Consider the following 13,317-nt stretch of genomic DNA (forward strand, 5'->3'; position numbering starts at 1 on the left):
GGGTCATATCTGCTAAAATGAGAAAAAGCGCAGTTAGCGTTGCTACGATGTGCCGTCTTATTCAGTCTCCTTCTGCTCGCGTTTTGAATGACAGGTGGACAGACTGACTAACTGACAGCCACTGCACAGTGCCAGACACTGAACGCTTTCTCAGGCTGAGCATCCAGATAAAAGCCACAGCCCACATCACGTCTCTGTCACTCACGGTTTCACAGGGTAGACGCACACATACAGGGACCCGCATGGCTGTCTGGATCTTTTTGAACTCACATTCAGACAGCTGGAAGCTGTAAAACAGGGTCAAGGCGTGTCCAGGTGTACAACTGTGGTCCGCGGGCACAAACAAATTCATTCAAGTTTGTTGCCATTTCTGCTTCCTACAAAGCTGTGCATGATAAACCAGAGACAATTTACATTCACTCGGTTAATTTTGGCCTTTTTAAAAAGACACTCTGTGGCTGTCACATCACAGCCGAGCTGCTGTATTCTAAACAGGCGTTGTGGTAAACAGAAACACAGATTAACATAACAAGACAATCAAGGGAAGCGTTCCAGTGTGAAGGTGAAAAGACGTTCTATTAGGAAACAACAAATAAGCAGCACATGAAGCGCTCATCCCTATAAACTTGGATGAATTCAATCAATTTACATTTTACAAGGCCATTACAGGCACCAGTTTAATTGTGTGGGGATGCACAATGCTGCTCTGAGTCTTGGAAAGGTCGCCATTGCAATGAATATAAAGCCACCATGGCAATGAGCTGTCTCACCTCTAATTATATCCTGAAGAGCTGTGTGTTTCAATCATGTGTTTGTGATGAATGCTGTAGGGTGACCTCACAGATGTTTTTATGCTGATTTTTGTGTCATTCTGTCAATTCCAGATCTAATTTAGAAGGCACGGATTTATCCAGTCGCCTCTCCGTCAGCTGCGCAAAATGTACGCAGACATGTCTATTTTATTAACATTAGTTGTGCTTTATGTGGTTGACGTTGGATGGTGATGGCATGTGGCTATGAGTCAGGATGGGGAAATCAACTTGCCAGTCTCCTGCTAACTTTGCTAGCCTGGGCTAGCTAGCCAGCTAATCAGAATAAACACCGTGGAAAAGTTGGAGAAGATGAGCTCAAGTTAGCTAGACCATCTCTGCATCCTCGCTCATCAGGATATCAATCACCAGTATCCCAGTCAAAGTTTTTCAAATGTAAACATCAGAGTAAACACAGAGGAAAAGGTGAAAGTGGCTATCAGCTACGACCAATGGCAACGATCCGAACTAAGTCGACAAGCACAGACCATCTCTCCGTTCATCTTTACATCAGAGGAGGCACCAGACAAGCGTGGAGTAATTGAACACCGAATGCAACTTCTCTGCTGGCTTCCTGCTAGCCAGTATGCAGGCATCGGACAGTGAGCTGGTTGGCCTCCGTCGATTTAAAAGCAGGATGTCGGGAGCTGTGGTTTACTTTTGCCAAAACTTGGCTGGATCCTGGAGTCCCAGTGCCATCCAAGTGACTGTTTTTCTATGTGCTGATCTGATGGCCACATTCTGCTTCATGATAAATCGTGCACCTCGTACGATTTCATGTGACAAATACAAATTGATTGATTGATTGTTGGAACATGTGATGCAAGGCAAATGTCCGTTTAAACTGACAATACAGTTTTATCTTATTTAATCTTTCAATGGAACTCATTTCCTGACACTGGCAATGGGTGACTGATAATTTTGTGACTCATGCCAAACAAATGACTTCAATGTAAATTAAAAATAAATGCTAAACCACGTGGGCTATAGAGTGCGGATCGGGCCGCATTTTTCACGTACGACAGAGCAGTAACCAAATCCGACCCGAGCCCGACAGTGCATTAAGATATTTATGTCCGAGCCCGACCCGAGCCCGACATCTCGTTTTTTTCTCATACTAATGACACATGTACGCTTGTTTGTGTGGAAAGCCCGCTTTTATTAAGCAACTGTAGGAAGGCAACAGATGAGCGCATCAGCGCACACAGGGCAACAAACACACGTTACTAAGGTTAACCTTTCCTGATTGCTTCAGAAAACCAGGGGAGACTCGTTACCTCCAGGGCCGACGTTATAAAATGAATAATGTCCGTGTTAAAATCCCGTTTCTGGTGAGCAAATGAATGAACTTGGCTTTTCAGTCTAGGGTTTATTTTGGACACCGCACACACTGTGTACAAAACTTAAACTTATTCCACCAACTCTGCTCCGGTCGCATCTACACGTCTGCTTCCTCTTTCTCTCTTCTCTTCTTTTCTCTCTCTTCTGCCCACTTTCCACACACACGCACACGCACACGCACACGCACACTCACACGCACACACACACACACACACACAAACAACACACACACACACACACACACACACACACACACACACACACACACACACACACACACACACACACACACACACTGAGCTCTCTTAAAGGAGCCGCAGCACCATTTTACAACAAATGCCTTATCGCGCTGATGTGACCGAGCCCGACACGAAGCCGAACATCATTTCTAAATATCTGTCCACACCCGGCCCGTCGGGTACCGTCGGGTATCCATCCTCTAGCGGGCTAATATAATGACTCACCTCTGCGAACTGCAACCTGCTGAATGTGCTGCTGGGAGGGGTGGCTAGCTTAAAGTTCTTCTTGGGTGCCACCCAGGTCTCCATGGTCTCCAGCTTGCTAGTTGCCAGATTGGTGGCGTGGTGCTTGACCAGGTAGCCCTGGAACTGGTCCGACTGGAAGTAGAGATGCACCGACACTGGGTGGCCCATGGGGAAGTACCTGGCAGAACAGAGAGAGAGAGAGCGAGAATCCATTAGCAAACCTGATACGTGCTGACCTACCCTCTGTGCCACTTTTCAGCGCCAACAGTGTAAGGGAAGGCGAATATCTAGATTAATCTGGATAATGTCTGGAACGAACCAGCCTTGGACATGCTAATGTGGCTGAATGCTAATGCATGCTCGCAATGAAGATTAGTGGGGAGTCAATGTGCTCTGTGATTGTGTGACATGGTTAACATTAATTCAATGACCTTTAACAGAAAACCAATTGGTCAAAGACGTGTTGACATGCTGATAATACCCATTAAGCATTGCTTATTGGTTACTATGCCCACGCATTTACTATTTTTATGCTTGTACATGACTATTGCAGTAGATCAAAGATAAGTAATAGACTAGTGAACAGTTTATTAAAGCTTCTTCTCTGTTAATTATTGCTTTACTCTGTGCTGGCTGCTTCAACATGTGCTCTGGTTCTGAAGTGGAGATGATGGTTAAAGAAGACATGTGACAGTCGAGACCGCAGCGTTCTGCTAGCTGCAGAAAATTACAGAAAAGTCATGGGCTGTATTGGCAGCAGATTCAGATTAGTCAGAGTTCTGAACACACAGACAATCCCACTGAACACATTACAAGTTTTCGGAAACAAAGTTGAACTGGGTCAAATCCAGTCAGCTGAAGCCAAATGAAGGTCTCACCCCTCTGACTAGTCTGTTATTTGTTTGTGTGTTGCTTCATATGTGGCAGAGGGCCAGCCCTCGGGGCAGCCAGCCCGAGTGACTTCTGGAAAAACGAAAAAGGGGCCAGGGTGGGCACTGCTGGAGAACACTCTACAGCTGCTCTCTGTACACGTCCTGACTCCTTCACGCCCAGATTTCTCAACCCTCATCTCTTCTGCTTGAATTCACCTTTATTCCCCCTCTTTTGCGCGTGTGCGCCCCGCACACACACACACACACACACACACACACACACACACACACACACACACACACACACACACACACACACACACACACACACACACACACACACAGTGCCTCCCTGCTCCCTAGTGCCCACAGCCTCATCAGTATTCCACTAAAGGACCAGGAGTCAACCCGTCCCGGTAAATGCTACTCTGACAAGCAGAACAGCAAATATTTACACCCACAAGGATAGCAGAGCACAATCCCTCCCCTCCTGCTCCCTTTCTCCCTTTCTCCTCTTCTCTATTTTCCCATCTGCTTTTTCCTCTTTGCTTTTCTCCTCTGCCCTCCTCTCCTTCTTTCATCCTGCTTTCTGTCCTCGTCCCTTTACTCTTGTCCCCGCACCCCCCCGGCCTCATCGTTCCCAAAAGAGATGTGGCTGCCATTGTGAGAAGGGGTCGGGGCGTATCCTGCACATAAGCTCTATTCAGGCTTTTACGCCACAGCCTCTCCAATCGAGTCACAGTGGGCTGCTAAAAGAGCCAAATCCCTCTCTGTGGCCTTTTCCTTTCCCTTGCTCCAGTCTCACACTGAGGCTGACCCATCCATCTGTTGGTAACACATCTAAACTTCTTCTACACGCATGCAAAATATGTGGACACACACACACACACACACACACACACACACACACACACACACACACACACACACACACACACACACACACACACACACACACACACACACACACACACACACACACACACACACACACACTATATGTGACCGTACTTGAGACCTCAGACCAGGACTCAAATAAGAAATACAGTACCAGTCAAAAGTTTGGACACATTTTCTCATTTAAGTGACTGGGGAAGTGTTTCCAAACCTTTGACTGGTACTGTAAGTTGCCGAAGCGAAGACTTACCTGCTTAGTTTAGATTTCAAATCAAAACCTTGATTTGTTTAAATTACCTTAAACTTAAACAGTAAAATTCCAGATCAATAAAACACAAATAAGGCCACGTCAGAAAGGCCTTGAGCGGTCATGCCACACACACTGTGTATTTAATTCTTAGGCCTATTAATCAGGGTAGGGCTGAAATAAAAGAAAATCCTAACTCACAGGCTTATTTTACCTTTTATTTCGCCTCTTTGTCCACCTTGATCTAACCATGCCTCACTGCAGCTGTCACATTATTTATTTGCTAGTTCCTGATTTATTACTTCATAATGTAGTATCAACACTTGCCTTTTTTGTCTGTATATTACACAAATAATCATGAGAATTAGTGTATTGTTCATGGCTTCCACCCAGTAATGCTGCAGTCAGTGATTCATTTATGACAGAACACCTCATAGACCAGACAGGTCTGGTACGGCTGTCTGACAGTGTGGGTAATACAATAATGGCATCCTATCAAGCTTTGGAAAAGGTAGACTAACATATTATATGACAGCATTTGTAACATATAACGATATGCGATATGTTGGGTTTAGCTGTTTGTGCCTCCTATGTTCAAGTCTTTCTGACTTTCTGAGAAATAAATACCTTCCTGCTGCTCTGACGGTATTTCCAGAATTCTCAAAGACTGTTACAGCTGTATTTCCTTACCACATATATCCTTGCTCTTTTTGTAAAACACAGTCAAAATATAAATGCATTGTTTTGTATTAAAACATTAAATATTGGAAAGAAGCATCAATATTTACCAATATAACTGATAATAATAATTTTGATTCCCATGTACAAATTAAGCAGATGCGCAATTTCAGGAATGGGTTAAAAAGCTTTGTTGTTGTGCAGCAGACGGAATATTTGTTTATTCCAGATGGTTGCAGGAAAAAACAACAACATTTATATAGTCCTGCTGTGCTATTGGTCATTCCTGAAAGTCTGTACATACCACCTAAATCATTCTTTTTATTGTGAACCCGCCTTCTCGTCTGTGTTCAATTAGCTTCATCCCAAAGAAAATTGAAAGAAAGAATGTGGACTCAGCTATGTAAAAGCACCATTAAAACCCACCATTAAAGCGTACAGACACTTCGTAGACTTCATCCTGACGTCCAGTTTGCATATGAGGACTTGAGAGTTAACCCAAAAGGCTTAATACAACTCGAACATAAGGTGAAGCATCTGCATGCGTTTTATTTTATATGTATACACAAACACACTAACTGGATCACTCCTGGGATGACACAAAGACGCCCATATACACCTAAACACACACACACGCACGCACAAACACACACATAAGGTGTGTATAAGCAACATAAATGTATACACAGACACATCAACAGCATCACTCTTGAGTTCTATGCATACACATTCAAACACATACAAAACGTCTCTCTATTTCCTGCCTTTTGACCTTTGGCCTCTCAGCTATGTAAAGGTGCTTTTACATGTAAATGTTACAGACTAGATTTGCTTGTTTTCCTTAAGGAAAAGCTTTTTCTCACAGGCTCATTTCCTGGCAATGACAGAGATTTGGAGACCCCCGCCCCCCCTTTCTCTGTGTTTATACATGTGCAAAGACACACACATATGCACATGCATGTATGTAACCACCTTTTCCCTGGTCTGCTCTCGCTCTCTTTTTTTTTAACAGATGTATGAGAAACAGCTGTAAGCCGATAGATCATTTTGAGGTTTGACAGATGGAAACATGTTTCCTTTCTCACTAAGCTTTAACCACAGGACTTTATAGAACACCCACAATGCAGCGGAGGGAGAGGGAGGCATGGGGCTGGCATTGGCATTGGCATTGCCCCTGGACGCCCCGCCTACGAGTTGCAAACCATCACAGTAAAAGGACCATCTCAGCTGGCACGAGGCGATCGCTTTCGCGTTGCCTCCTAGATTTAGTCTATAACAGCAAGCGACGCTGCACTCAAAGATTTAGTAAGTTTACCTGATGACTTTTGAAACTTTCCTGAGTAGAACAATATGAAATGGCAGTATGGATGACTGCCAACATAAACTACAGCAGGTCTGATCACAGTGTGTCTCCAGACATTGTTAAAACGACTGCTTTCCTTCGTGCTGTGTTCCATAGATTTTTCCGATCTCTTGTCTCATGAGGGCGAAAAGTCATCTTATTGTTTAGTGATGTCATTAAGATGAACATAAAGCCATCTTAATGTTTTTGCTATTGTAGGTGTCATTTTTGTTGTTTTAGCTTTTGTTTCGAGGTTAGATGCTTTTGATGAGATACACAGGGCTTTCTGTCACAGATACACAAATTAGCACTTTGCACCTTTGCTTTCTGTTCTCAATCAGCATATTTAATTTGTCACAGTTTTTTTTGTTTTTTTTAATCACTTTGCATCTGCGTTTCATCACTGTGCAAATAAACTAAAGGAAAGCTAACCTTAAATGCTCCTACACCAGATGCTACTGAAAACATATGCTGTTAAAAGACCCTTACTGAAGTACAGTACATGAAGCCTAAATGTTTCATTTGGCCATTACGTATGAAAACATAGTGTGGTTTTCACTTTAATCACTTTAACCACATACTATATGTTAACAGCACTGGAATTCACACATTTCCGCTAATAATAAACTGGCCTGAAGGGACAGCTTTCCATGCTATGACTCATATAGCCTCATCATCTGGGGTAAATTGTCATATCATGTTACTAAATGAATAGGATTACCCAGAGTTCCTTGTTATCCTACTTCCACCACATGTGATGCCAGACAGACGATGCCAAGACAGACGATGCATCGACACAAAAGGTTTTTATAGATGTTGTGGTTTCTAATGCCAACATGGGCGCGGCTGGCTTTTCAGAGTAAAAACAAACTCAAGTGCACCTGTGGATGTCGGTGCAGGTGTGTCATGATGCTATGATGAGCAAACAAGCATTTGCATAGCTGAATGTGTTTATGAGACCAACCTGCAGCTGTGATCTTTTGGGTTTCCCTGCAGCGAGGCGGCAGCTCTGGCCAGGCCCAGCCGTGAGAAGGAGTGGAAGTACGTGAGCTGCGTGTCCGACAGAGTGGCCACGCCATCTGGCTCCTCGTACACGTTCTCCCAGTATGAGTTTAGGGCCTGCGTTCCCTGGGGAAACGGTCCAAACAGGTAGGCGTCCAGCTGGTTCACTATCTCCTGGTTCACGCTGGCTTCAAACTTCCTGGCAAAAAATGTGGGCCGCACTGTTTGCTGCAGAGGGAGAGGGAAGGAGGGAGGGAAGAAATAAATAAAAGAAAAAAGGAGAAGATTAGGAAATGGTGGTATGCCAGGACGGCAGGGGAACAAATATGATGTTTTAGATGTGTGTGGGCAGAGAAATAAAAAGAGAAGGTAGAGTAGGGATGGTAGAAAAAGGAGATAAATCTTTCCTATGTGAATGAATTATTACAAACATTAAAATCAATATGTTCATTCATTTGCAGAATAGATGTTCTATATGCATTACATCTTGTGTTCTCTTTGCTAGTGGTTCTCACAAGGGGCTACAAGATACATACATACATGCAGGTGATTAAAAGAGTGGTCCACTGATTTAGTATTGTCAGACTCACTATGGACAACAAACAAACAGATATTATCTTGTTTATTCCACGTATTCTTTCTCCTTGTCAAAACCCGGTGCCTACATTACCCTCAACACAACTTGACCGCCAACAGTTCGGTCAGAGATTCTCGTGTGCTATGCTAGTAGCGGTAGCCACAGGCAGAGATCAGGAGCCGGCTACAGAGGTCTGGTACGCTAACTTCACTTAAGGCAATTTATCAGACTTCACACAGCTACCTCTGGATCCACAAAAGGCTTCATACATTTATTTTCACATAATATGCATGTTTGTACCCTACTACCACCTGTAAACAGATGTTTAAGATTGACGCAGTTCACCTTTAACCCTCATGTTGTCCTCGGGTCAAATTTGATCCGTTTTCAAAATTTCTATATCAGAAATATGTGTTTCTCTTTAACCAAATTACCAAGAAAAAGGATGGATTCTGTACAATGCTCTTTGCAAGTACAATTAATGATCACTTTTATTAAATTTTGGGTGTTATTAATTTTATAGAATTTGTATTTCTTTTTCTTTTCTTAAAGGACAACAAGTGCATTATTGAAGGGAAGACAACACAAGGGTTAAGAAAAGAGGAAAGCATGTCTTACATGGAGGCACAAAATGATGCCTCAGAAGCATCAATACTGTCCTTTTTCACTTTTCTGTATTTATCCATCCATTCATCATCTCTTTTCTCAATAGTTCCTTGTATTTGTCGCTCTGTCTGGCCTCCTCCACTCCACCCATGTCTTTCTCACCCTCTCTGTCCCTGCCACACTGTTGCTTGTGTGGTTGATGGCGCATCATGAAATCTGCCGCCTCCACAGCTTGGCCTACACACAAAGACATCTTTTCAGTCCCAGACACAAAACTATTTGCCAGTAGCGTTACCCAGCACCGAACACCTCTGTGCTACCTGCTGGAAAAAAAAAGGAACACCTAATCAAGTACACTTTTTCTCATGCCATAGGGACTACTGTGGGATGTTTGTGTGATGCTTCACACGGTACCCGATGATGCTTTAACCCTCTGTGATCGGCTACAGATATCAAATGAAACACGAAGGGAGGCTTTCCTTTTCCCCACATTTTGTGCGTTCTGACATGCCCTCGGTGCAGTCAGCTAAAAGTACCAACCTGTCACAGCCTGTCTTTCCAACACACTTCCCAAATGCACCTCATTCTGAAACACATTACTAAACAATGATGCACTAAGACAAAAGGCACATCACCACTCTCCCTCTCCAGAACAACTCCACCCCTGGCGAGTGCACTTCAAAACTACGATGCGGGGGAACTCGACAGTTGTACCTTGAATTATTCTTCTCATCTGCAAACCAAATTGAAGCCTCCTTTGCTTGTCTGTATCATCCCCAGTGCTAAGGTTCAAAGGGAAACTCGGATTGTGCGCTCAATGGGATATTAAGTCCTATTAATACAGGGGCCTCGCTGGCTTTTGGAAGGGCTGCTTTGTTCCCAAGGTTGGACTTCACTGATACCAGGGTGCCAACCAGACCCAGCAGCAGTGCCAAGGACCTGCGGTAATGTTTTGGCACTGAACTGCCAGAGACTGAGGCGAGACAGGCGGCAGTCAGGTCTGGCGAAGGGAGAACTGAGGTCAGCTTAGACTGGTATTTGAAGGACAGGAGAGACAAAGTGAGTCACGGCACTTTAATGATATGACTCACAGTGATATTTAACTGTGGCAGAACATTTTCACTTTGTACCGCAGCTTTTACTTTTTCAGGAGCACAAAACTGCGATACTGACTTTCTCTGGGGTCCTGGAGTAACTGCCACTCATTCGCTTTCATTTTGAAAAGCTAAATAACCCTCCTCTCCCCCTCATACTGCAAGGCAAAGAGGATCTAATTACTATTAATTCCCCCCTCCCCCCTCTCAGGGTCATACTAATCAAGACATAATTTTGCACATATTGATTGTGAAGGCTGTGGGAATGGGCTGGATGCTGAGGTTGAAAAGACAGACATCGAGGCCAGAGAACTTAGTGACTGACTGCTGCTGATTTCCCAGACATACTGAGGTGTGTGCTGCAAACATCTGCTTAAAGTGATGTATTCTTTTCATTTTTGTATGTTTGTAGGTTCATCTGATCTCTCTGACTGGCATCTGCTGGAGGATATGGCCTTTGATCTGAGTTAAGCCCAAGGCCTGTATTTATCAAACTACTAAATTTAAATTAAATTGGGACTTAAATGAATGATAAAAGAAAAGAAATCCTTCACTTTTACTCCTACTCACAGGTGTAAGAATAAAGCCTAGTGATCTAATTTATTTTGACGTAATGCTCTTAAATCTATCTTGAATTTTATTCATAATATTTACTTTTAAATCATATTTTTGACACTAGTCTGTCAGCACAGCCACATTGCATTTCACTTAGGGCTGTCAATCGATTAAAATATTTAATTGCGATTAATCGCATGATTGTCCACAGTTAATTCGCGATTAATCGCCAATTAATCACACATTTTTCATCTGTTCTAAATTTACTTTAAAGGGGATATTTTTCAGGTTTTCAATGCTCTTATCAACATGGGAGCAAGTGGTATTTGAGACTCGACATACTCCAGTGCGAATTCAGTTCACATCGACAGTAAATGCAAATAACTTTAGTCTTGTTGAGAGAACCATCTGGAAGGGCTTTGAAATTGAACTTGCCATTCAAATGACCCTTTTCTTTATAAAAAAAAAGCAAAGGTTTTTACTTCTAAGCTGGCTCTTTGAAGAATTCTTCTATTACAACTTTATTGTTTATTAATATTTTCATGCTAAACGCATGGGTTGACATGGACGACACAATACTTACAGGAACAGCGTCCTTCAGTGTCATATGCAACAGCTTACATCTTACAGGCACATATATAGTTGACTTTTCCAGTATTTCAGTCCTTTAAATAAAGGCTCACTGGCAATTGCAGTCCAATCATCCTTGGTTGGAGGGTTTGCCTGCAGCTATTTCTGTGTGATGGCTTTCTTGCTAGTATTTGAAAGAGATATTCAACCTGCAACAGAGGTTTATCAGGGTATTATGCAACTAAACAGCAATTAACGGAGGACGCACAAAAAATATGAAAACGGTCAGCACTGCATTAAGCATTCATTTGTCCCCCTGAATAATTTTTTAGTTAATTTTAATTATAGAGTTCTTTAGAGCAGGGGTCTTCAACGTTTTTTAGGCCAAGGATCCCTCAGCTGAAAAAAAAGACAGAGCAGGAACCTCTTAATATATATATATATATATTGTATAAAATTGAGTTGCATATTAAACTGGGCCTACTGTAAGGTGTAGGGCGGCCGGAAGCCTTTACACATACCTGCTTATGGTGCATACAATACTAAGCTATTAAAATGATAAATGTTGACATATTCATATATTTATACATCATGTTTTAATGTTAAAATGTGGCACAGTGAATCCTTAAGTGTAACTGTATCTGTGGATGGCTACCTAATGGCTACCTTACCTATAGGCCAGTAAGCCTATCATCAATGTTGTGTGAATTGAAAAAAAGATTTATCTTTACAAATAATATCTTGTATTCATGTTAATGTATATATACATTTATTTTTTAAACTATCAAACAATAATTTGTTGGCCCCCCTGCAGCAACTCTGAGGACCAACCTAGGGGTCCCGGACCCCCTGTTGAAGATCTCTGCTTTACAGAATGAAGTGTGATTCTTGATAAATCTGGGCCCTGACCTACCAGCTCTGCTTTTGGCCACTTGATTGATCATAGAAGGTTGCCTAACTAAATAATGTGTGTGTTATCATTACCTGGAAGCGGTGGAAGTCTGCAGGCTTGAAGTCATTAGGGGAGCATCCGCACCAGTCGACAATGTGCTTGTACTGGCACTTACAGCCCAGTTTGCGGTTCCAGTTGGTGATGCGCAGGTTGTTATCCACCATGCTCTCACAGTGGGCGCTGTTCTCCAGCACCGTATGGAAGAACGACTGGGTATTGAGAAACAGGATAGGAAGACAGAGGGAGAGGGGGGGGGCAGAGAAAGAAAGACAAAATTAGAGAATCCTATACCTTTTTTATGTTACACCATTCAATTCACAAAGAGGAAATAGAGTAGCAGCCGAGACGGGAGATTCACAGTAGCTCATGATAAACATCCAATTTCCCAACAGAGATCATTCAATTCTCATCCAATGCTTGAATACGGTTAGAAAGTCGGCCTTTACACCTTGCCTTCACTTTATGATTTTATGTCTGCCTCCGACTTACTTTTTTCCCCTGCACGTCTAGCACAGCAATGAAAAGAGAACTGTGAATACTGTTTCTATACATGATGCAGGCTAAGCACAAAGCAGCGCTCAACTGTCAGTCAAAGGGTAAAAAACACTTGAACGTGTGAAAGCGGTGTCTGTGTGTCTGTCTGTGTGTGTTACCTCGGCTGGCAGCAGAGTGTAGGCGTAGAAGCGCTTCATGTTGGTGACCAGGTCGTCCTTGGAGTTGATGACATATTCGATGAACATGCGGTTGAGAAGGAACCAGTCGGACCCGCCGTCCACTGAGATGCCTTCTGGGATTTTACGGTCACCCAGCCTCCACATGTGGGTGTCGCACTCAAAGAACAGACGGTCCAGACCTTGCTTACGGATAAACCTAGTAAGCACATACGAAGATACGGTTATACCACTGACTTAATGAATTTAATTAAATATACAAAACTGTGAATTTGAATTTACATGGCAGAAAAACAAACTATAATACAAACATGCAGGTAAAAAAATTTGACTTTTAAAACACCATTAAAAGCAAGCACTCTGTTGTTCTTGTTTATATTTAGAGGGAGACTTGTGTATAATCAGCAGCTCATTTGTATTTTCTCCAAAGATTTTGAGCTGTGCTGTGTCACAAGAGGCCCTTGTTGACTTCAGCGAACATTGTCCTCTTTCAGTAGAGAACAAAATGTTTGAGTGCTTGTAATGAAATCTGGGGGGAAATCTGGATCTGCTCCTTCTAAATGAAATGTGGGATGAAAATTGAAAGAGATGAGCTAAAAAAAAAAAAGAGTACACACTG

General features: G+C 42.7%; 1 protein-coding gene across 1 annotated transcript in view; it reads right to left on the minus strand.

Annotated features, from left to right (window-relative positions):
• The window catches only part of LOC120561525 (xylosyltransferase 1-like), an 83,064-nt gene that overhangs the window by 10,391 nt on the left and 59,356 nt on the right, over window positions 1-13,317 (minus strand). The window contains exons 6-9 of the mRNA XM_039804658.1: window positions 12,681-12,897; window positions 12,060-12,236; window positions 7,636-7,901; window positions 2,615-2,813 (exon numbers count right to left, since the gene is read on the minus strand). Coding sequence (XP_039660592.1) covers window positions 2,615-2,813; window positions 7,636-7,901; window positions 12,060-12,236; window positions 12,681-12,897 — 859 coding nt within the window. The remainder of the gene's footprint in view (window positions 1-2,614; window positions 2,814-7,635; window positions 7,902-12,059; window positions 12,237-12,680; window positions 12,898-13,317) is intronic.

The sequence above is a fragment of the Perca fluviatilis genome, chromosome 1 (assembly GCF_010015445.1).
Source record: "Perca fluviatilis chromosome 1, GENO_Pfluv_1.0, whole genome shotgun sequence".
In the NCBI taxonomy this organism is placed as follows: domain Eukaryota; kingdom Metazoa; phylum Chordata; class Actinopteri; order Perciformes; family Percidae; genus Perca; species Perca fluviatilis.